Source organism: Pan paniscus, chromosome 4 (genome assembly GCF_029289425.2).
Source record: "Pan paniscus chromosome 4, NHGRI_mPanPan1-v2.0_pri, whole genome shotgun sequence".
Taxonomy (NCBI): domain Eukaryota; kingdom Metazoa; phylum Chordata; class Mammalia; order Primates; family Hominidae; genus Pan; species Pan paniscus.
In genome coordinates, this window is record NC_073253.2 from 107468890 (window position 1) to 107494725 (window position 25836).

The 25836-nt window shown below is 40.0% G+C and overlaps 1 protein-coding gene and 1 long non-coding RNA gene across 2 annotated transcripts in view; one reads left to right on the forward strand and one right to left on the reverse strand.

Annotated features, from left to right (window-relative positions):
• The window catches only part of EPB41L4A (erythrocyte membrane protein band 4.1 like 4A), a 259857-nt gene that overhangs the window by 48776 nt on the left and 185245 nt on the right, over positions 1-25836 (reverse strand). The window contains exon 13 of the mRNA XM_003826742.8: positions 23052-23173. Coding sequence (XP_003826790.1) covers positions 23052-23173 — 122 coding nt within the window. The remainder of the gene's footprint in view (positions 1-23051; positions 23174-25836) is intronic.
• The window catches only part of LOC130541534 (uncharacterized), a 29870-nt gene continuing 21029 nt past the window's right edge, over positions 16996-25836 (forward strand). Inside the window, exon 1 of the long non-coding RNA XR_008955601.1 lies at positions 16996-17065. This is a non-coding gene — a long non-coding RNA (uncharacterized LOC130541534). The remainder of the gene's footprint in view (positions 17066-25836) is intronic.

Consider the following 25836-nt stretch of genomic DNA (forward strand, 5'->3'; position numbering starts at 1 on the left):
AGACAGACTCTTAAAAGGGCAAGTGGGCCAGGCGCAGTGGCTCACGCCTGTCATCCTAGCACTTGGGAAGCCGAGGCGGGTGGATCACGAGGTCAGGAGTTCAAGACCACTCTGGCCAACAAGGCAAAACCCCATCTCTACTAAAAATATAAAAATTAGCTGGGCATGGTGGCACATGCCTGTAATCCCAGATACTCAGGAGGCTGAGGCAGGAGAATTGCTTGAACTGGGACCCGGGAGGTGGAGGTTGTAGTGAGCTGAGATTGCGCCACTACACTCCATCCCTGGCTACAGAGCGAGACTCCGTCTCAAAAAAAAAAAAACAAAAAACAAAAAACAAACCACACAGCAAGTGAAAGGGATGTTCAATGAGAACACTTCAGAGCAAGGCAAGAGCACAAGACAAGAGAAACACCTGAGCACCCTCAAAGTTGGCAAGTTTCCTCCAGAGCAGTTGGGAAGTATGTCTGGCTTACCCATCAGGAAAGATAAACATTAATAAATACACTTTAGACAGAGAAAACAAAGGGTGGTTTCAGATAAGAGTTCCAAAAACTGTTACTCTAAGGCATTTGACATGGATTCCGTATCTGAATTGTGTTCCTATTTTGGAATCTTGAAATGAAAAGGTGAGCCTGAAGACACCTGCGGCACAAAAGGTAAGCTCATGCTGGAGCCACTACCAATAACTGAGCAACATCCAGAAGCCAGGAATAAGAAAAGACTAATGTTAGGGTAAATTCTGCCTGGTGTGATAAATGGAACACAACCAATTAATTCCCTGGAACTACTCCACGTGCCATCAAACATCAGCAGTGGCCAGTCACCATCTTAGTCAATTTTGCCATAACCATGTGACCATTAACAAAATCACAAGGGCAGATTCTCAAAATTGCAGGCAAAGATTTGGGATGAAGCTGCTTCTCACAGGTAGAACTCCATGCGGTACACGTCTGGGGCAGTGGCAGAAGGGATTAATTCATTTAGGTCCTAGACAGTAGGTGTGCCCTACCATTAGTTTTTTTTTTTTTTTCTCCTGAGACAGAGTCTTGCTTTGTCGCCCATGCTGGAGTGCAGTGACATGATCTCAGCTCACTGCAACCTCTGCCTCCTCGGTTCAAGCAATTCTCCTACCTCAGACTCCCAAGTAGCTGGGATTACAGGCGCATGACACTGAGTCCAGCTAATTTTCGTATAATTTTAGTAGAGACAGGGTTTCACCATCTTGGCCAGGCTGGTCTGGAACTCCTGACCTCAAGTGATCCACCCACCTTGGCCCCCCAAAGTGCTGGGATTACAGGTGTGAGCCACCGTGCCCAGCCCCCTAACATTAGTATTTTTAATTGTTCTTAATAACCTTTATTTAAATGTGGTGGTATTCTTAGCAGATATTACTAATATTTAATATAAATGAAAAGGAGCTTCATGTCCTAGGGCTGTTTTCCTAGGCTGGGAGAGGGGGCCACAGCAGAGAGACCAATACCCACTGTCAATAACACCAACTGAAAAAAGCTGAGTAAAGGTGAACATCCTGTTAACCAAGGCCCTGAGTAACTAGCTTAAGAAAAGATCTAGGTTTGCTCCGACCCTCATTCTCTTTAGACTGACTACTTTTTTCTTAGTCTAACAATCAATTACCTTAGGAAAAGTGCCTAATCACCTTCATCTGTTTCCCTTCCATCCAAAAATTAACAGAGAGAAAAACAAAATATTTTTAAAAAGAAAAATTGCAAACTATGTTTATATATTTGCTTAAAGAAAGCAATATTTGGTTTTTCACAATGTCTGAATCATAATTTTTAAGATGAAGCATTATTTGGATGGTTTTCCAAAAGAATTTCAGGAAAAAAAAAATCATGTGAGTGCTCTTTGTCACAAACACTCACAACCAGCATAGCCAAACTTTTTCAAAATAAATTGTTCTACTGTCAGGACTAATTTACTAATGTGACAGTGCTATAACTCTCATATACCCACTGTAGATGAGATAAGGTATAATCAGTAATATGACTTAATTCATGGTTCCTTTATATTCAAAATGGTAAACTACTGTTCACTGTTAACATGTACAGTTTTTTTTTTGTTTGTTTGTTTTTTTTAAGATAGAGTCTTGCTCTGTCACCCAGGCTGGAGTGCAGTGGCACGATCTCGGCTCACTGCAACCTCTGCCTCCTGGGTTCAAGTGATTCCCTTGCCTCAGCCTCATGAGTAGCTGGGATTATAGGCGTGCACCACCACGCCCGGCTAATTTTTGTATTTTTAGTAGAGATGGGGTTTCACCATGTTGGACAGGCTGGTCTCAAACTCCTGGCCTCAGGTTATCTGCCCGCATCACCTCAGCCTCCCAAAGTGCTGGGATAACAGGCATGAGCCACCGAACCCAGCCAACAGGTACAGTCTTTTTATATGAACTAAATATCTCTTCATCTGTACTCCCCTACTCTATAACAAATGTGAACTAGACAAGCCTGGGTTTTAAAAGCCTTATTAGGAAGACTACATGGGGAAAAACCACTTAGAAGCATTAACTTACTGGGAGCACTTCTGAAGTATCCATTCATATAATAGTCACATGCCTTCATTAGGCAATATGTTTTAGTTTTATGTCACTAAATACGTAACCTAAAAGCAGTAAATATACTTTCGGAATAATATATTTTAACCACTGTCCAAATTAGTAAGATTTTACCATACCACCATTTGAGATAGCTAATCAATTCAGTAAAGCTAGGTTATGTGTTGGTGATTGAAATCTGCAGAGGTGAGAAATTCAGGTTATGCATTATTTAGGTTTAGTGACTTTCCATTTTGTTAACATGGACCACTAAATTTTCCTTTCCTTCCCCTCATCATACCACCTTCCAGAATCCCTCCTACATCAGCTCAGACTCGGGCTACAGAGAAAAGTGACCTGACAAATCCATCCCACTAATGGGCTTATGTCTTCATGTATTACCTACCACACAACAGTTCCATTTTGAAGACGAGTAAAAGGAAAGGCCAAATATTAACTAAAATAATTAACCAATAACAAGGGAATTTCAGGCACTGTTCCAGAAAATATTTGGAGGTTAGATAAATCTTTCCCCACCACCACTGCTTTTTCAATTAAATATCAGACATAAGAAAAGGGTATAACATACACATATAAACACCTTAACAAATAATCATACAGTAAACCACCACCCACTTCAAGAATTAAAACACAGAGGGCAGCCGGGCGCGGTGGCTCATGCCTGTAATCCCAGCACTTTGGGAGGCCAAGGTGGGCGGATCAGGAGGTCAGGAGATCGAGACCATCCTGGCTAACACGGTGAAACCCCATCTCTACTAAAAATACAAAAAAATTTAGCCAGGTGTGGTGGTGGGCACCTGTAGTCCCAGCTACTCGGGAGGCTGAGGCAGAAGAATGGCGTGAACTCAGGAGGCGGAGCTTGCAGTGAGTGGAGATCGCGCCACTACACTCCAGCCCAGGCGACAGAGCAAGACTCCATCTCAAAAGGCAAAAACAAAAGAAAAAAAAAACACAGAGGGCAATTTTCCTGCACTTCACAAATCAACTCATTTGGGGCAATTCTTTACTTTCTAGATAAAGTTAAACAGTTGCTTTCTGCCTAAAATATCTGGAAACACAGATTATTCTGTGTTTCATTTCATAAAATATTTGACATATAAAATAAAATTGTTTTTAAATTAAAAACTTAATGAGGCCTCAAAATCTTAATAAAATGAAGGGCACATCATTGTGCACCCACATGGCTGCCAGAACAGTGCACCACCCATGGTAGGTACTCAATGAATGTCTATTATTAGAAAGGATGTATTTCTGTTTCTACCATTTTTGCCACTAGAGAGGAAAATTCAGGATAATGATCTTTATTTAATAAGTGTCAAAAGTAAAACAAAAACTATTAATAAATGTGGTGGTACCTGAGATGCATGTCAAAAGGACATGCGGCAATATACCTTGCAGGACTGGGCTGCTTCTTAGAATTTTAAAAGGCAGTCTTCCGCAGTAGCACACTGCTGTTTCAATTCACAGCCACAGGTGATCTGTAATCAAGATCAGTTACTGACATATGGCTCTTAAGGCTTTGAAGTAAATCTGTATTTTACTTCAAGTAAAAATAATATTAACTCTAGTGAGGCCACTTAGAATTAATCAAGAGTATCCAATTCATTTTGCGTATTGTTCACATTAAAAAGACAAAGCTTGGCCGGGCGCGGTGGCTCACGCCTGTAATCCCAGCACTTTGGCAGGCCGAGGCGGGCGGATCACGAGGTCTGGAGATCGAGACCATCCTGGTTAACATGGTGAAACCCCGTCTCTACTAAAATAGAAAAAATTAGCCAGGCGTGGTGGCAGGCGCCTGTGGTCCCAGCTACTCGGGAGGCTGAGGCAGGAGAATGGCGTGAACCTGAAGGCGGAGCTTGCAGTGAGCAGATCGCGCCACTGCATTCCAGCCTGGGCGACAGAGTGAGACTCCGTCTCAAAACAAAAACAAAAACAAAAACAGACAAAGCTTAATTCCAAAAGGCTGCTCGTATTTTGAAGAGTATGTCAGTCGGGGAGTGCTATCATTTATTAATGAGCCAAATCTAGCTCATGGCCTGTGATATTTGTTTCTGGGCTGTTAGACACCACAGCTTAATATTTGCACACACAATTCCCTGTGGTTTATACAGTACTGAAATGCCAGTGTGCAAAGCTCCAGGGTTTCATTTGTTCGTTTTTAATACACTATATCTAAATACTTCCATCCTGGTGCATCAGACCACTACCAGTCCTTTGAGTTGTTAGATTCTGTTCACATTTGAGTACCTCCATCTTAAGTGATCCTTGCCTTCAGTTCAGGAAGTGTGACTGTCAGAAACAGAATGAACTTTCCCAGGATCTATTTAGCTGCTTGATTTGGGGGCAATTCTTAAAAGTCATCCCTGTGATGTCAAGATTTGGTGATGAATATACACGTATTTTCAATTACAAAAATACTTTGCAATTAAATAGGATTACGAGTCTCACAAAATTCATAACTCAATTTGACACCTGTCAACATAAATCAAATCTTTGATGTTACTTAAATGTTGCCATTCCTTTTAATTTTTAGAGTGAGGGTGAAGGCTGAATGTGTGAAATTAAAATGAAAAAAATGTATTTGGCAAGCGAGAATACCTTATTCTGATATGTGGGGAAAATAACATACAGCTAAACAAGTAAAACAAGGTTGTGACATACAATTTCTTTTAAAAATTCTCAAATATAAATTTATAAACCTTCAGGTTAAATCTTATCCTACTTAACAATCACATTTTCTTCCCTTAACATAAAAAAAAACTGTATAAAATGCTTAAGACAAATAATAAGATTATAGCTATTCTCAACACAGTGAGTTATTAGGTTTCAGTTAACACAATCTGATTTGCATGACCTAACCCAGTTCAACTTATCAAAAGACATGATATTTATGAATTAAGAATTGACCAATAATTGAAAATATATTTTAGCTCTATTTCTCACATTGACAGCTCAAAGTGACTTTGCCTTAATTTCACCAACTTTAGACTAGGTACTATGGAAAAAATGGCAGTATAGCAAATTAGCAAAATAAAACATTCTTTTTCTATACCACAAATTATGGCCAAATAGCTAAATATTCAAGAAAACCTTATATAATTTTCCTATCATCATGGAATTTTTTTTTTTTTTAAGACAGAGTCTCGCTCAGCCACCCACTCACTGCAACCACAGTCTCCCGGGTTCAAGCGATTCTACCATCTCAGCCTCCCGAGTAGCTGAGATTACAGGCACCCACCATCATGCCCAGCTAATTTTTGTATTTTAGTAGAGATGGGGTTTCACCATGTTGCCCAGGCTGGTCTTGAACTCCTGAGCTCAGGTGATCCACCCGCCTCAGCCTCCCAAAATGCTAGAATTACAGGCGTGAGCCACCGCATCCAGCTGGAAAATTTTATATTTGGAAAAACAGATGCTCATTAAATTCTATAAAGCAAAAATAAATATTAAAACACATAATTTGGAAAATAAAGATGTTTCTGCATCCAATGGCTAATTGTTTAAAGTTCAAACACCTGGCTCATCTCCAAAAGGCAGCCAGATTCCTGCTTAAGAATTCCTGGGCTGAATACAGTGGCTCACTCCTGTAACCCCAGCACTTTGGGAAGACAATGCAGGAGGTTCGCTTGAGGCTAGGAGTTTGAGATCAGCCTGGGCAACATAGTGAGACCTATCTCTACAAAAAAAGTTTTTTTAATTAGCCAGGCATGGTGGCCCATGCTTGTCATCCCAGTTATTGAGACTGAGGCAGGAGGATTGTTTGAATTCGAGAGTTTGAGGTTACAATAAGCCATGATCACATCACTGTACTCCAGCCTGGTGACAGAGTGAGACTCCATTTCTTAAAACACAAAAAAATGTTTCTGCCTTCTAAAGTTCCAAGAGTGATATTTAAGCAGTTGCCTTTTTACTAGATATACATAGACTTTTTAGACACCAATTTTGCTACTGCAAGATCAAAGAAGGCATTCTACTGAAAAGCTGGAGGGTAGATTATAAGGAATGGGTGTGGAGGAGAAAGATGCTAGGAAAACATGTCTATGCATGAAAGATCCCCTCCTGAGTTGTTCTGCTTCCAATTTCCTCTTCCCAGACCCAGTACTCTCCTGGATCCCTCTGCTTTCGTCATTACCAAAATGATAATTTGGGACTGTGAGTGCACATAAAGGCACTTCCTCCTCTGCCCTTCCCCCAGTGCTACAGAGTGTGTGGAGGAGCTACAGGGTGTGGAGGTACTCACAGACAGTCCTCCTTGTGGGTCAGAATGCCAGGTTCAAAAACAAGAAAGGGATTTGTGAGGCTAGGAAGGCATCTGCTCATTCCCTTAGAACTTCAAAGGAGTAGGATGAGAGACTTCTATCTGAAGATTTGTAATCTACACCAGCGTGGAAAGACTGCCAGATGTGGTAACAGGAGAGGGTGCACATTGTTCCTTCAAGCCCTCTTGGACCCAAAGATAACACCTATCTATGAATGGTCAGCTAGAATCAAGAGGTGTCACGAGTCACTTGGATATCAAGTTTTTTTTCCTGTGATACGAGTTTGAGGGAAGAGAGTTGAGTGATCACTCACATCCTTCCTAGTGGTACTCCTGGTGCCCTCTCCTCCAATCCTCTATCAGGGCTACACAGCCGACTGACACACACCAAACATTCTCCAGCCATCTCTCAAGCCCCACAATTTATGCTTGCTTGGTCTATGGCAGGTGGATAGTTCCATACCTAACCTAAAGCTGGTTCTGTCTCAGAGGAGAGTGCTAGAATACTACTTTTGAGGTTTTTATTTGATGCAATTTTAATAGTAAATAAAGTAAATGCAGATATAAACTAAGTATACCTGTATATGAAGATTGTTTTTAAAATGCTTATTTAGCTAAGGCAAAATTGGGAAGTTATTTGTCTGCTTCCACGTTTGAGCTCATCTCAAGGACTCTGTAGTGTTTTATTTTACGCAAGCACTCACTAAAAGAATTTTGAAAAACAATGTACCTTGTGCTTGTTTCAAAATGATACCTAAAATTTTTCATCAAAAGTTTAAATAGTACCAAAGGATATAATTTGAAGTATAAATATGACATTAAAAACTAGCACTGTTTCATGACTCCCTTAAATGTATCCAATGTGATAAAATACTATACCAATTCGTTGTGTCATGCATTTTAAAAACATATTAAATGAGTTGTTTAGCAGTTAATAAATTTCATCACATTCTTTTTTCTCTTTGTGTTTGCATTTCAATTCTACTTCACCTACAAAATGTATCCCTAATATGTTTTGAATTTGAAAGTTGATATGGTTTGGCTGTGTCCCCAACTCAAATCTCATCTTGAATTGTAATCCCCATAATCCCCACGTCGTCGTGGGAGGGAGCCAGTGGGAGGTAACTTAATCATGGGGGTGGTTCCCCCATGCTATTCTCGTGATAGTGAGTGAACTCTCACAAGATCTGATGGTTTTATAAGCGTCTGGCATTTCCCCTGCTGGCACTCATTCTCTCTCCTGCCGCCCTGTGAAGACGTGCCTTCTGCCATGATTCCAAGTTTCCTGAGGCCTCCCCAGCCAAGTGGAACTGTGAGTCTTTTAAACCTCTTTTTTTAATAAATTTCCCAGTCTCAGGTATTTCTTCATAGCAATGTGAGAACAAACTAATAAAAAAGTTTTTATTATCACCTTATCATACTTCTCTATGACAAAATATAAAGTGTTTACTTCCCATGACCATAAAGCTCTAAATGTTAAAAATTTCTTCTGAACTAAGTTATTATAATTAGTAGCAGTATATTAGTACACCATACTAATGCTGATAAATTATTAAATATAAAAAGTAAATTTTTTATTGGAAAGCAATTTTTTTTGAGACAGAGTCTCATTCTGTTGCCTACGCTGGAGTGCAATAGAGCAATCTTGGCTCACTGCAACTTCCATCTTCTGAGTTCAAGTGATTCTCCTGTCTCAGCCTCCCAAGAAGCTGGGACTACAGATGCCCACCACCACACCCAGCTAATTTTTGTATTTTTAGTAGAGATAGGGTTTCACCATGTTGGCCAGGCTGGTCTTGAACTCCTGACCTCAAGTGATCCACCCACCTTGGCCTCCCAAAGTGCTGGGATTACAGGCATCAGCCACTGTGCCCTGCCAGAAAGCAATTTTTAATGAGGTAAACAGAGGTGGTTTTATTTCCCTAATGATTACATGTATCAAATCCATTTAGGAATGTTATTTTTTGCTAGAATGAAACAGTTTAGCAACAAGTCTATTCCTACTTTTATTTTGATTTTCGATGCTGTGAATCTATGTTCCAAATAAGTAGAGGTGTATGTAATGTATTCTGTTATAAAGACATCACCACTGTGTCAAAGAACTTGTAAGGAGTTAGATATCTAACAGTGATATATTATCCAAAATTATTCTGAATGTTCTATCAAGTGACAAATCCGCTGGGTCCTCCTTCAATTTTGTTGCAAGTAAAAATGAGAAAATGACTTAGAAAAGGATATGTCACTTGATAATTAGAGTCATTTACCTTCCCAATACCAACCCCAGGAGGTTCAAAGTTTATGGACAAAGCAGTCTAACAGATTCCAGATGGAGGAAAGGGCTCTTTTCTTTTGCAAAATGGAAGAAGGTCCATTGCAAAAGGGCAGGCTGGAGAGAAGAACCAGTATGTATACTACCACAGGAATATGACTTTTAGAAAAGAGAATCTAGAAAGTGATTCAATGAAAACTACCTGGGCCCAAGTACATCTTAGAAAGCCTCTGTGTGTTGCCCTCCCCACCAGACTCAGATCAGGACATACTACCCCAAACTATAACACCTTGGCATTTGAGAAAACAGCAGAAGCAAGAAAGCCCCTCTCATCTCCCAATCCTCTGTCATTTTCTCCTGAAACAGGTCTAAAACCTAGAAGGTAACTCTCTGACCTTCCTCCTTTTTCCCCTGGAATCCCTCATGTGATAGATATCCTGCTTTTCCCAGAGGGAGGGGATACTATACAGGTAAACCAAGAAGAATCCAAACAACCAACCTTTGCTAAGCCCCCCTCCAGGTTATTACCATTAGAATACACCCTTTTGTCCTCTAGTCATACTTCTGCATGACTGTCCATGAAAATACACATATCTCATTTCTTTGGGTCTTCATTTCTAAAGGCTCTCATGTACATAAAACTTATATTAAACAAAGTTGTACACTTTTCTCTTGTTAATCTTTTGTTATAGGGACCTCAGCCATGAACCTAGTGATAAGTGAGGAAGCTACTACTTTTTCTCCCCTATACAACCCACCCTAGCAGTTGCATACACCAGCCTGAAATCTACTGCCTTAATTCACCTGTCCATTAAAACCCTCTTCTTTCGCAATAGGATCATGGACTGCCTCTAGCCATAAGCAAATTATCCTTCCGGACACTTAGAACTCTGTCAGTGCTCCACTCTATGCCACTTGATATGTCCTGCCTGCATTCCAGCATTGCTTCTCTAGTCTTGCAAAGCAGCTGGTTAAGTGTACAAGGTTGAAAGTCCAACAAACTTAGATTTATTTCTCAGCTCTGCCAGTTTACCCATTGTAAATTGATCCTGTGATCTTGGACAAGTTATTAAACTACTCTGGGCCACAGTTTTCTCATGTGTAAAATGGGAACACCACTAACTACTTATATAGTGCACAGCTGGATTAAATTAGACAATTTATATAAAGCCTTTAGCACTGTGTTTGGAATTTAGTAAGTGCTAAATAACTGACGGCTGTGTTATTTGCATATGACTTAGTTCCTATAGATTAGGGGCCAAGCTTTATTCCATTTTCTGTGCTCTATAAAATAGGGTCTTATCCAAAGAGGTGCCCAATAAATTCTTGTTGAATAAGAAGGAAAAGAAAAAAGGTGTCATTTATGGTAACTCACTAAAGCTGTGATTTTAACTTGAATATATAATAGCCCTTTCATTTTGCTTGCTTTTCTAATTTTCGTAGCTATGTTTGGAATGCTAAACACTCCCAAGAAGACTGAAAACATTAACTTTTCAGAGAAAATCTAACCAGACTCGCCATACATTAATAAATCTTTTACAGATGGAAAATAAGCCTAAGTTTCAAGGCAGAATAGAAAAGGATGCCAACAAAGGCTAACAGCCTGGAACAAACATACACCTGACTATATGGTCTACCTAATGCTCCTTGCAATTAACAGTTACTGCCTTTCCCCCTCTCTCTTGGCTAGGTAAGATGCCCCAAAGAACTTATACATTTTCTTCTAAAAATGGCTTAAAGTAAAAGTAGGCTGACTCTGACTATAAATGAGCAGAATGTATGGTCTTCTCAAGAATATTTGTTGAAAACAAGTTAGAGCTACTGAAGAAATCACACATGGGGAAAAAACAGAAGTTGTATATTTTCAAATCATTCTAGACCTTTCACCTTTCTTAACTTCCATTTACTTTCCAAGCATGTACCATAGTATCCCAAAGACCTGGGTTAGGATCCTGGCTTTGCGCTTACTGCCTGTGTAATCTCAAACAAGTACTTAATGTTTCCATGCCTCAGTTTCCTCATCAGTAAGATGAGACTACCACCCATCTTTCTCATGGGGATACTGAAAGGGTTATACCCAGTAATGTTATCCCACTGTTTTCATGCAAGGAAATCAGCTCAAATTAGAAAGGAATTCATGGTGAATGCACAACAGGATCTCACAGACTTCAATTCACAGCTACTAAGCCTCCCTTCCCCTCTCTTCTCAAAGCTGTGTGATTCTCACAGTGAGCCAACTCCATTCTTCTTTCTCTGCAAACCAGCTTCTCTGTTCAAAGCTGTACCTGGTACCTGGACCATAAAGCAGCCCCAAAAGGCTTGGTTGTCCCCAGCTAACTGACTTATCTTCTGGACTGCACATCATCTTTTCTGGAGAAGGAATCTGGGTGGTTTCCTCAGAGGCCCCACTCTTACCCCAGGAGAGAAGAGAGGAGCAAGTCCACTGTTACAGAGGGCTCTTCCTCCACCCCTTCTGGACTCCTGCTCCAGAGACCAGCGCAGTGCCAGTGTCCCAAGGGCCAAGCAGGGCACCTGCTCCACAAGTGAAAGTAGTTTTTGTTTTTGTTTTTGTTTTTTAAGACGGAGTCTGGCTCTGTCGCGCAGGCTGGAGTGCAGTGGCGCAATCCCTGCTTGCAACCTCTGCCACCCGGGTTCAAGCAATTCTTGTGCCTCAGCCTTCCAAGTAGCTCGGACTACAGGTACACACCAACCATGTCCAGCTAGCTTTTGTATTTTTAGTAGAGACAGGGTTTCGTCATGTTGGCCAAGCTGGTCTTGAACTCCTGACCTCAGGTGATCTGCCCGCCTCGGCCTCCCAAAGTGCTGGAATTACAGGATTGAGCCACCGTGCCCGACCGAAAGTAGTTTCTTTCTTCTTTACCTCACCTATCACTCCCTATAACCTACCAAAATAACCCTGAACTCTGAGAACCCCCAAAATCTTTAACATTGATATTAATAAGTAATGAGTAATTTATGGCCAAACAGAGCCAATAAAAAAATGAATCCCAGAGTTTTCAAAGTCTGAAGAAAATACTGGCATAGAAACCATCACCTCAGAACAATGAATTTTGATAGTAAAGCAAAGGTGTGGAATCCTCAGATGCCATCTACTCAGGAATATCTATCCCCAAAACAGAATCCCAAACCGCTGACAGACATACCCTCCAGCCCCCACCTGTCAAGAACAGGAGGGGTAAAAAAACAGGTAAATTTGCCCAATGCATTAGTAAAATCAAGAATTGCAACAACAAACAACTGCCGAGATAGAGCCAATTCCCACTGCTGACTTCCAAAAGAACAAGGAGGTTCAAGAAACGACTAGTCTAAGGTTGTGTTCACACACAACTCAAGGGCAGAGACAAAGCTATGCAAAAACTTTCTAAGAAGGAATGTCTTCTTTTTATTTTTACCCAGAAAGACAGCACTTTTTAACTATGAGTTAACCAAACAGGCAAAATCTCATATTCATCTCGTCAATTTGGACTAAAAGAATAATTTTTAAACTGTATTAGAGCCATGGTTAAAGTTAATTTTATTCAATTTGTCAATAAGAGTTTCATTTGAACTTTAGCCTTTTTTCTTTTGAGACGGAGTCTTACTCTGTCACCCATACTGGAGTGCAGTGGCGCAATCTCGGCTCATTGCAACCTCCGCCCCCCTGGTTCAAGCAATTCTTCTGCCTCAGCCTCCTGAGTAGCTGGGATTACAGGCGCCTGCCACTGCGTCCAGCTAATTTTTGTATTTTTAGTAGAGACAGGGTTTCACCATGTTGGCCAGGCTGGTCTTACACTCCTGACCTTGTGATCCACCCACCTCAGCCTCCCAAAGTGCTGGGATTACAGGTGTAAGCCACCGCATCCAGCCTAAGATGTTTTAAAGAATTGGCTAGAAGGTTTTTCCAAACACAAAAAGTACTGTGTATTTCCAATGGCAAAACTACATTTTATAATCTGGGAAGATCTATTTCACAACTTTGCAAGACTTTTGAAATGGTAAAAACCCATATACTTTAAAAAAAAAAAAACTTTCTAAAATCCATTGTATCTATTTTTCATATTTGGTCCTTCCAACTCTGTGGACAGGTAAGTCAGACAGAATAAAGGAATTTTAGAAAGAAGAGGAATCTTTAAAGCTTACATACCCAATTATTATATTTTATGGATAAAGGGATGAAAGCTGAGAATCCTGAATGACAAGTTACAGGTCACAACCAAGGCAGACCAGGAATTCAGGGCTACTCAAATCAGGTACAACTTTCACACTCTTTTTTTTAAGCTCCCCTACCACCCCACTGAGTCGCTTCTCAATTAAATGGCTTAAATAATCAGTCAAGAGGTAACTTAAACATCCCTCAGAGCAGAGGTTCTTACAAAGGAGAGAGGGAGGGACCACAGACTTGGACCATAACTCAGTCAATGGTCTAATTCTGATCCGTGCTCTTGGAAAAGAAGAGCCACAATCACGCTTTTGCCAAAACAAAGTTACTCCACTATATTTTCAGAAATCATCTCCATAGCCACCCATATAACAATTCTAGGTCAGAATGTCTTGTTCTAACCCTTTTGTATGAAAATTTATACTAACTTCTTCCTTTTCCGACCCAGAAGGAATAAACAAAAACTTCACAATACCCGTCAAAGGCCGGATAGATGTGAGAGCTATTATTATGTTACTGTCTTTTCCCAGTTTCTTTACCCTTTCTTTTCCCAAACATTCCTCCTTGCTAAGTGATTCTCATCCACATACCCTCCACATTCTAGAACTTGCTACACTTGCAAATCATCACTTCTCTGGGTGAAAAACACAAAGCATCCTCTACTTCATTTAATCCAAAGACTTCTATACCATGAGTCTTCCTCATGAAATGGAGCACCCTCTGGCTTGAGGACTTATATGCCATCTTATGTACTTTAATCCTGGACTTATGCCCCTCTCCTTGAAGACTCTGGTTGTGTCTGCTATAACACAGGAGAAATTCCTAATTTGAGTTTTGTACAATTGATCTTATATTGTTCTTTCTCTGTAAATCACAATATTCTAGGGTAAGAACAATGTCTCAGCTCTGAGCTTATTGAGAATGTCTCTATTGGAAACCTGGATGAGCATCTGTGAACTTCATGCATTCATGACAGTAATCTGTAGGGCTTTTGAAAAGTGCTTGGTAAAAATTCAAATGAAAATAAATCTCTCTCCCACTGCCAATCCCCATTCTCTCAGAAACCCTTCCCAAAGGCCACTACTGTTACTAGTTTCTAATGTATCCTGCCTGCAAGTATTATCTGCATGCATACTTTCCCACCCAATTTGTCTTTGTATATAATGGTAACACATTAAATACTACCGGGCCCCTCTGCTTCTCTGCCCCCATCATTTATATACTATATCCTGGAGATCATTTCATATCTGTACATACAAATGTACCACATTCTTTCTTAGTCTTTCGTCTCTATATTGTGTACTGTAACTGACCTGTGTTCATATCTCAGCTTTGTGACTCTGTACAAGTCTCAGCCTCTGCTTTCTCACCTAAACATTGAGAATTACAGCATCTTCTAAAAGAGTAAGCTACTATCTGCAGAGTGTCTAGCACAGTGCCAAGCACATGGTAACGCCCAGCGATCATTAGTCCTGACATTCCTCTCCTTTGGTGGGCTCCTCATGGGGCCTGGCCTTTCATAGCAGATACTGTGGGACTATGGAATCAGACCGACACAAGCTCCAATCCTGCTCTCAGATTTCTTGTAACAGAGACATGGTATTTCATGTGGGGCAGAGGCTGGGGAACATATATTACTTTATTAGGCCAGTTTCTTTCTAATGGATATTTAGGTAGTTTCCAGTCTCTGTGATGACAAACAACACAGGAGTAGTTCCGCTGATATTACAGAAGTGACGTATTTGATCTAATATCTTCCTGGACAAACTCAGAGATTGGGGACTTGCTTTTGAATTCCCTGATCCAGAGCCACAGCTTCTGTGTGCTCCTCATTCAACAATTTTGCTTCCCCTCTGAGAGCCCTTTCAGCTTTGCCTTTTCTTTGTCTTCTCTGTTCCTATTGTCTGCTTAACATGAAAAATGCACTCAGGTAGGCCTGGCAGCTAATTACTTCAAATAGGGGAAACCACCTTACACAGAAGATGGAATAACTGCGTGAACTTTAAAATTATCGCACAATGTCATCACTGTTAATGAACACACTGTAAGAAGTTTGTTCTTTCCAATTCACAGTCATAGAAAATCCCAAGAGGGCTGGAGAGCAGTGAAGATCTGAGGTGGGGAGGTAAGGAGGGTAGAGATGTTGGTGTAAAAAAAAAAAAATCAGAGAAGAAAAATGGCTTGAACAAATACTAGATGATTCCATTTATATGAAGCACTAAAGTAGTCAAAATCATAGAAACAAAGTTGAAAGACGATTACCAAGAGCTGGGGGGAGCAGGAAGGGGTAATCGGTGTTTAGGGGGTATAGTTTCAGAGTCATAAGATGAAAACACTCTAGAGATTGGTTGTACAACAATGTGAATATATTTAATACTACTGAACTTACTCTTAAAATGCTTAAGATGGTAAATTTAATGTTATGGTTTTACCACAATGAAAAAAAAAAGGCTTGGACTAAATGCTACTCTGAAGAGTAGAAACATAGTAAGAAAGACACTTCCTAATTCTGTGATCCTGATACTGCTCCCAACAGCTGCCCTGGGGTGCTAAAATCTGTAGGCAGGCAGGACAGAAGAAACCTTCATATAGTATGCTCTGACTGGCCCAGTTCTTCACACTCGATTTATACTGAATGTTCTAGATTTAAGTGAGAGTGTCCAATTTCCTTTCCAAGCCCCTCTCACTGTACTTGAATGGCCTCTCCTTATACCTCACTCTCAAAAGCCCACAGCACCTCAACATAATAACATCATCTTTGCATATGAAGTTGATGCCATTACAGCGAATATACCTCAGACATTGACAGATGGATTCACAGTGGTCCACACTGTGAACAGAAAGACATCCTTTTGGTTTAGGAGAAGGAAACGAAAGTGTACCAAGCCTCTACAAGTTCTGACAAGATACTCAGCCCATTTCAGACACATCCCCATGACAGCAACCCATCTGACAGATGAAGAAATCAAGGCTCAGGCTGGCTAAGTGACTTTATAATATTATATGTCTAGTACATGGATTACTGAAGCTGAACCAGCAAGTACCAGGATCCAGCTTACTGGATCGCACTGATACATCCGTCTCTATTCAGATAACTCACCTTTCCTCTGCCTTCAAAACACAGATTTGACTGCCACAAGCCACACTGAGGTTCTGCTGACTTGCATCTGACACAATGTGCCAATCAGAGGAAGTGTTCAATAAATAATTATTGTTTTGACATTGCTATTTCTTAGCAGCCCAGAGCTATACTTCATCAAATGAAACTGTACTTCATTATATTGAATAATTTCTCTGTCTTCCCTGCTTTGACTGCACCCACCTTGGGTCAACAATAGATGCTGGTCAGCTACCCTCAGGCGAATCATTCACTATGGGGGGTCCAGAGCTGTGTGGCACTATCATCCCCTGGAGTTGGCCCACTGACCTACTAACTACAAAGTGCTCACGTCTGGAGTAATAGAGTGTTTGAATCAAACATAGTCATGATCGCTGAGGATGCTGCAGAAACACAGTGTGAGCCCCAGGGCAGATGGAGTCACCTGTCACATGGTAGATCAACCACTCACACCAGCTCTGTCAAGGGACAGAGTTTCCAGGGAAGCAGCCCTCAAGCCAAATCTGTCCATCAGAAATGTTTAACTTAGCACACAAAGTCTTCTTATAATAAAATTAATTGCGAGTATTTCAAACTCTAGGAAGTTCACATAAACATCCAGATTTTGTACTTCTCTTGAAACACTGGAAGATACGTCAACACTAGGTCCTCTCCGCTGCACAGAAACAACTGGCTTGGTCCAAGCGGTAAGTAGCTGTCCTCTTGCACACTGTGCACAAACCATCCTCTCAGAAATCATTTTCACAACCCCTTATGCACTCTGTTTGCAGCCCCTTCCACAGAGGCAGAATGGGAATGCCAAAAATGTCATCTTATCTTGCTTTGCAATAGTTCAAAGATTATGCTGCAAGTATTTGTGTGTTCAGTGAGATATTTTTAAGAACTTAAAATGCTGCATCAGATAATCAAAGCCTTGTGTATCCATCGCAAATGGCTTCACCCATTACTTTTCTTATAGCTAATTATGAATTATATCCAAATATTCTGTCTTCATTGCCTACTTACAGCAGAGACAATCTCCTTTGACAGGAATCCAACTGTGTGAGTTGCCAAGAACTTGTCAGAGAGAGGGTTGTACCAGCAGGGCACTTTTTCCTCCTGCCGTCCCTTTTCTGGCTTTACCCAAGCTCCTCTGAGGCAGTTTAGACTTGCAGGAATGCTCTGGCTGCCTGCCCTGATGCTGACCTCCTCTGGGTGGGGAAGCAGGCAGCTGGGTGCAGGGCACTTGATTCTGGAATGTACTTCCTCATAAAGGTGCCAGGGCCTGCACTTGGCAAATTCTAAACACAATGGCTTTTTAGCTGCCAGGGCATTTATTACTCCTGATTGAGAGGTGAATAAACATGCTTTTTAAACTTACAGACAACTGGGATGCAAGTTAAGGGGATCAGTCATCTAGTTTGATTGAATTACTTTAACTTCGGAATTAAAAAGAAAGGTCTTCTAAAGTAAAAACTCATTTAGTATAAATTAATGATACAAACTAACAAAAAGTAATAACCCCCATCATGACTTTTTAAAAAATTATATACAAATGTTTTGTGTTTTTTTTGAAACACATCACATTTATTCAATTCCATATTTTCGGTGACGCTATTGTACTACAAATGGCAGAGGTGAATAGTTACATCAGAAACCACATGGCCTGCAAAGTCTAAAATATTCATTATCTGGCCCTTCGTGAAAAACGTTTGCCTATTCCTACTCCACTAAATAACTCTTGTGGGGTATTTTTATTTATTTATTTATTATTTTTATTTCAATAGTTTTAGGGGAACAGGTGGTTCTTGGTTACATGAGTAAGTTCTTTAGTGGTGACTTCTGAGATTTTGGTGCCCTCATCACCCAAGCAGTGTACACTGTACCCAATGTGTAGTCTTTTATCCCTCACCCCCTCCTACCCTTCCCCCAAATCCCCACAGTCAATTATATCATTCTTATGCCTTTGTGTCCTCACAGCTTAGCTCCCACTTAAAAATGAGATCATATAATATTTGGTTTTCCATTCCTGAGTTACTTCACTTAGAATAACGGTCCCCAGGCCAGGCACGGTGGCTCACACCTGTAATCCCAGCACTTTCGGAGGCCAAAGCAGATGGATCACGAGGCCAGGAGATCAAGACCATCCTGGCTAACATGGTGAAACGCTGTCTCTAATGAAAATACAAAAAGTTAGCCAGGCATGGTGGTGGTCGCCTGTAGTCCCAGCTACTTGGGAGGCTGAGGCAGGAGAATGGCGTGAACCCAGGAGGCAGAGCTTGCAGTGAGCCGAGATCACGCCAGTGTACTCCAGCCTGGGAGGCAGAGTGAGACTCTGTCTCAAAAAAAAAAAAAAAAAAAGAATAATGGTCTCCAACCTGATCCAGGTTGCCACAAATGCCATTATTTTGTTCCTTTTTATGGCTGAGTAGTATTCTATAGTGTACATAGTAATATAAACACCACTTTTCTTTATCCACTTGTTGGTTGATGGGCATTTAGGCTGGTTCCATACTTTTGCAAATACAAATTGTGCTGTTATAAATATCGTGTGCAAGTGTCTTTCTTATACAATGACTTCTTTTCCTCTGGGCAGATACCCAATAATGGGATTGCTGGATCAAATGGTAGCTCTACTTTTAGTTCTTTAAGGAATCTCCATACTATTTTCCACAGTGGTTATTCTAGTTTACATTCCAACCAGCAGTGTAAAAGTGTTACTTTTCACCACATCCACACCAACATCTATTTTTTTTTTATTTTTTAATTATGGTCATTCTTGCAGGAGGAAAGCGGTATCTCATTGTGGTTTTGATTTGCAATTCCCTGATCATTAGTGATGTTGAGCATGTTTTCACATGCTTGTTGGCCATTTGTACATCTCCTTTTGAGAACTGTCTATTCATGTCCTTTGCACACTTTTTGACGGGTTATTCATTTTTTTCCTGCTGATTTCAGTTCCTCGTAGATTCTGGATATTAGTCCTTTGCTGGATGCATAGTTTGCGAATATTTTCTCCCAGTCTATGGGTTGACTGTTTACTTTGATCATTTCCTTTGCTGTGCAGAAGCTTTTCAGTTTAATTAGGTCTTATCTATTTATTTTTGTTTTTGTTGCATTTGTTTTTGGGTTCTTGGCTATGAACAGCTTTGCCTAAGCCAATGTCTAGAAGAGTTTTACCGATGTTATCTTCTAGAGTTTTTATGGTTTCAGGTTGCAGTTAACCAAGATTGGACCACTGCACTCCGGCCTGGGTGGCACAGTGAGACTCTGTCTCAAGAAAAAAACTCAGGATAAAAGCAATTCAAAAATCAGACTGAAAGGTGGTCTCAGCAAAGTCTTAAATTTTAACACAGCATTGTTTAATCCTCTTCTTAGAATAAAAATCATGAATATACACCATTGTTTAAAATATATAAATAGTCATGAATGCTTAAAGATATCACTACAAGAATATTCACTTTAGAGCTATTTATGGTTTTCAAATTTTGAAACAGCTTAAATATCCAAGAATTAAAGATTGGTTGAATTGTCACATCTCTATACCTATACAGCAGAAAATCATACAGATATTAAAATGGCATTGTTTAGGAACATTTAAAGAGTTAGAACATATCCATGAGGTATTATTAAGTAAGAAAAGCAAGTTGAAAACCCATGATTGTACCACTTGTGTGAAAAAGATATACAATTGACCAAAAGGCTGTATAATACAGTGCTACCACAAGTAGAATGGAGTTGAATATAAAAGGTTTTTTCTTTCTTTTTGGGAGGGAAGATTCTAAGTTTTCTAAATTTTATAAAATAAGCATGTGTTTTTATAATAATAAAAGCATAATACATTCCACATTTTAAAAAGATCCACCTGCCAGGCACAGTGGCTCACACCTGTAATCCTAACACTTCTGGAGGTCAAGATGTAAGGATTGCTTGAGGCTGGGAGTCTCAGACCAGCCTAAACACAGCAAGACCCCATCTCTACAAAAAATAGAAGATTAGAAAAACATTAGCCGGGCGTGGTGGCGTATGCCTGTAATCCCAGCTACACAGAAGGCTGAGGTGGGAGGATTGCTTGAGCCATAAGTTCAAAGCTACAGTGAGCTATGGCCACAACACTGCATTCCAGACTGGGTGACAAGGTGAAACCTTGTCTCAAAAAAAAAAAAAAAAAGAGAGAGAGAGAGATCCACCTGATGCTGGGAGGCTGTCCTCCAAAAAGGCTGGGCTGTGCATTAGGGGGACCAGCTTACAACAAATCCTAGACATCCTTTGTCCTCTGATGCCCATGTGTAAGTAATACATAAGCTTCATGTAACTTGTTGCATATGAGCGTGTTCTCTCTCAATGGACTCAAACAAGTCAGTAACCAATGCCCAGTAAACCTACTCCACAGTAGTTTTAGCCAAACTGCCTTTCTTGTCTTAGTTTCCTCATTACCTGAAGGGAGGCAAAATAATAGTGATGTGGCAAGGTAATCTATTGCAAATTTAGTCACGTTTTATTCTTGTCAGTGTAGAACCACCAGAAAGAACTTTATTTCCTCCCAGCCCAACAAGAGGAGGGGAACTAGAGTGAGACTTAATTTGACTTTAGAAGCAGTAAGTCAGGTGACATTCTCACACACAGGAATGGTAAAATAAACTCATACACTTTTCTTCACAGGCTTGACAAAAGGATTAAATGAAATGATAGATGTCATAATGCTATGTCAATTTTCACACAATGTTCCAATGTTAATATTGTTACTAAAAATTTCATTTACTTCCTATAATGTGCTAGACCCAGGAGACCTGGGCTCCTGTCCCAGCCACACCTCTGAATAACTGCTAGAAGCACATCTTCCTCATCTGTAAAATGGGATGTACTCTTTCCCTTGCCCCACCTCACAGGGTGAGGCTCAAACAAGATAATATCTGTGAAAGGACACTGGAGAGTGTTAGACAAGGGTGATCAATAAGCAAGCCACAAACTAACGTCAGCAATATTACTTCACAGTAAAATTCTGTGAGCAATGAGCACTGAACATGGATTAAAGCTGATTGATTAGGTGGTTTTATTAAAGACACAGTGTCTTCATTAAAAAAAAAATCTGAATAACCCAAATGTCCATCAACAGTAGAATGAATAAATTGTCAAACACAAGAATACTCACAGCAAGAAAAAGGAATGTGCTTTAGTACACACTGTATATAATGTTGGCAGGAAGAATCAAGACACAAAAAAAGACATACTATGATCCATTCATCTAATGTTAAAAACAGGCAAAATAAACTAATTTGTTCAGGAAACTGACAAATTATAATGGAAAGAAAGGAATGAAATTACCACAAAGTCAAACAGAAGTTTCCTCTAACTGAGGGGAGGAAATGATGAGAACACTTATCAGAGAAATGCCCATGTGGCACTTTTGAGATGCGGGCTAGATTAAACTTTGTATGTGTCTACACACACATGTATACATGTATGTATATGTCCATAAGTATGGATATTTTATTTATATACTTCCTATATGTATATTATGTTACACAATAAAAGACCAATAATAACAAAAAACCAACTGGATTCTGTACAAATGAAGCTCAAATTAAGTTACCTCAATAGTGCTCCTTTTTTTTAATTTGTATTTTTAATAGATATGGGCCTCACTTTGTTGCTCAGGCTATACTCAAACTCCCAGGCTCAAGCGATACTTCTGCCCTAGCCTCTTGAGTAGCTAGGACAACAGCCTTACCATCATGCCCATAAGTGCTGTTTTTTGTTGTTTGTTTTTTTTTTCAAGACTCTTGCTAAGAGTTTTTTCAATTTCAACTCAAACACATCAAATTAAGAAATTACTCAGTTTAGCATTTTGTCTTGTGTGGTTTTTGTTGTTTGTTTTAAGAAACAGGGTCTCAGTCTATCACCCAGACTGGAGTGTGGTGGCATGATCATAGCTCACTGTAACCCTGAATTCCTGGGCTCCAGCCATCCTCCTGCTTCAGCCTCCCAAAGCACTGACATTACAGGTATGAGCCATTGTGCCCAGCCAAGATTTTATTTAAAATAAAACCCCTTCAAAAAGAACGTATGGGGCCAGGCATGGTGGTTCATGCCTGTAATCCTAGCACTTTGGGAGGCTGAAGAGAGATGATCACTTGAGCCCAAGAGTTTGAGACCAGCCTGGGCAACATAGTGAGACCCTATCTCAATAAAATAAAATAATATAAAATAAATAAAATTAAAATAAAATTAAATAAAATTAAATATAAATAAAATAAAATAAAATAAAATTAAATTAAATTAAATTAAATTAAAATAAAATAACCAGGCATGGTAGTATGTGCCTATAGTCTCAGCTATCTGAGGTCGGAACATCACTTGGGCCCAGGAGGTCAAGGCAGCAGTGAGCTATAATCATGCCACTGCAGTCCAGCCTGGTGACAGAGTAAGATCCTAACTCAAAAAAGAAAAAAAAAGAAAGTACAGTCATTAAGCAGGCCATGGTGATTCAAGATGACTATATGTCTTCTTAATAATTACTGTCTGCTTGAACATTTCCAAGATCAAATTAAAATTTCTAATATTAGAAAATTTTAATATTGGAAATTTCAATAGAAAGACTGTAGAGTTATAGACATCACCTGAGTATATCTTACACTACCAGCCTAAAGGAAAACAAGGTTACATAGATAACTCAGGGGAACCATGACTTACCAGCTGGCTGTGTTTGTGCTATTCGCTTAGGGTAAGTCTTGCTTCGACTTCTTGTCACATTCTGATCAGGCCGGGGAAGCTGAATAGAAAGATCTCGGCTCATTTGCAAAGCTGTCCTGCCACTTGAGAGCGCAACATTTTGATTAGCAAAGGTAAAACCACACAGCCACAAAATTAAACAACAGGTCATTCAGAACATCTGCCAAATATGGAGAGAAGAAAAAACACACAGACTCCCTGGTTTTTAATTGATTCTCACTGCAATATTGATCAAGGGAGTGGTTATTAAATTCTAGGAGGAGATTTACATTAGATAGAAGGAAAATCTTTCAGAGGAGGAAACAGGAAGAAAGAATTTATTAAAGGAGGAAGTAGATTTCAGTAGAATGATGGGCTAGAAATAAAGGTTGCTGACAGTCTTTAAGGTCACTAAATAATAAAGAAATTAAGTTGGGCTAAACTGTGGGAAGGCAATGATTCCACATGAGCTCCATGTTGTACTCACACAGCAGGTTGTAAACCATCCCCCACAGGACCACTCGGTATGATTTTATTCTGGACTCTGTCATGGCACAATTAGCCATTTACTATGCCCACCTTGCCTGGGCCAGATCAAGTGTCCAGGAAGACTGAAGGCAGGCCTAGAACCCCATGCAAAGCACTGCTGCTCTATACATTCCATGCAGATTCCAGGGCAGGTTTCCCTGGGGCTGGGCCAAACTTCTCAAGTAATTTTCCCAAGGAATCATGTGATTTAGTTTGCTGGATTTCAGTGAACATTCACCTTACTAACAATTTATTCCACAACTGCTGAATTTGAGCAACTGAATGACCCTGGCTTTCATGCAGGTAAATATCATTTAGGTACAGGAAAAACGCATTTCTACAAGTCTAGTTTGATTCACCACAAGTACAGCCATCTATGGGAAGAAAAAAGTCTTTTAATGGCCCCAAATCCTATTCATCTTACATTTACAGGATAAACACAGGTGAGTGTTTCCCCCAAAAAACAGATTAAACAGACTTAAAATTCATCTTTCACATGCTTCTGTGGAAGTTTCTCCTCCTTACTACTTCCTCTACCTTTATTAAAAATGAAGATGCCTACAAAACTTATAAAAATGACTCTGCATCAGGCTAAGTTGGGACGTGTGGTATCAGCTACCAGGGGAATAAAGATGCCAGGGCGCATCCATGATTGTTCTTCATGTTCAGTAACAGTTCATGGAAATTCAGGAAGGGAGAGGAGCAAACTGACAGATTTTCTTTTGCTTAAAATGTAACTTCTTCTAAAAAGGTACACAGGATAACACAGATTTCCAAAAAGCTAAAAATCCCCATAAAGTGAAAAGTTTCATTATTATAAATGGTCTGGAGTATGAAGATAAGGCCTACTTTCAACAGACTATTAACAGAAAGACCTGGGCACTGCACACTTCAACTCACAGAGGAAAAAATGTTCCCCCTAAAAATATAACCCAATATGTGAACCACTGAGGCATTTCACAGTCAGATTTTTTTTATTATTCAAATTTTTCTCATGGTTTCTCTCTAGGAACAAAGGAGAAATGAGAAAATCATATCATAAGATTAATAAGACTAAGGACCAGAAGCGTAAAGTGATCTGCCATAGGCTATACAGCACCCAGCACTAGAACAAGCTTTCTGACCTCCTGCTGGTCAGTATGGCATAGGCTGGTGGCATGGGAGAAGAAACAGCACATGTAGCTGCTGGGTTTGAAGTTGCAAGCCCTGTTCAAAGCAAAGCTCTGCCTTTCCCCAGCTAAGTGGTCTTCAGAAAGTTATTTGTAAAAATCCTTGCAGCCTCATTTTCCTCATTTACATTTCTACTTGTTCTTACAATTTCCTGGCAGAAGTATTCTTATATAGCATCCTATTTCCTTGTAGCAGAAAGTAATTGACAAGTATGGAGATTTACAGTGTAAGGTGATGAAAGTCCCTGCGCATGTTTGGTGGCTCTCTGTTACGACAGGACACAGTTTTATTTCTGTGATCACCCACTTCCCTGCTGCCTCTGGCATAAATACATCCCTTTGCATGCTGAGTGGCACTGCCAGCAGCCCCTTCAGCCTCTAAGTGAGACAGAAAGAAAAGAACAAGAGTAGAAATACTCAGGTTCAAAACCCCAGCTTTGCCACTTACTGATTAGGGACGCTTACTTTACTTCTGGAGGCTCCAATTTCTCATCTATATAAAGGGGGATATGAAACCTCTTTGGCAGGTCATTGTGTGGATTAAATAAAGCTGCACATGTGAAAGCAACTGACACAACGGAGGTTCTTAGGAGAACTTGGTCTCTCTTCCATGCTTCATAGAATGTGAAATCTCATGACAGCTCCTGTGAGTTAAGTCCTACAGTGAGGATCTGGGTTCCCAGGGGAGTTTCTAAGCCCTCCTTCTCAATTCTCAAGTGTAAATTCTACACAACTCATTAATCAAAACTAGGAGCACCCCACAACTTAATGACAGGTAAAGGCAAGGTTAATTTGTAAGGGGCTCAGAGAAGATAGCAATGTATAACAAAATGTTTAATCAAAGATTTCTATTTCAGATTATTGGTCTCTGGTAATAAAACAACAGTAACAACAACAACAAAAAGTACCGGAACATCAGATTTCAGCTCAGTCTTTCCTCACAAATATAATTTTTAATCTTCATTTTCCCATATCACTAAAAAAATGTCCGATTTTTCCCTTAAGTAAGCACTAGTTTTCCCAAAAAGTGCTACTGTCCTTGGCATTTTGCAAGCCTTAAAATGCAAGAC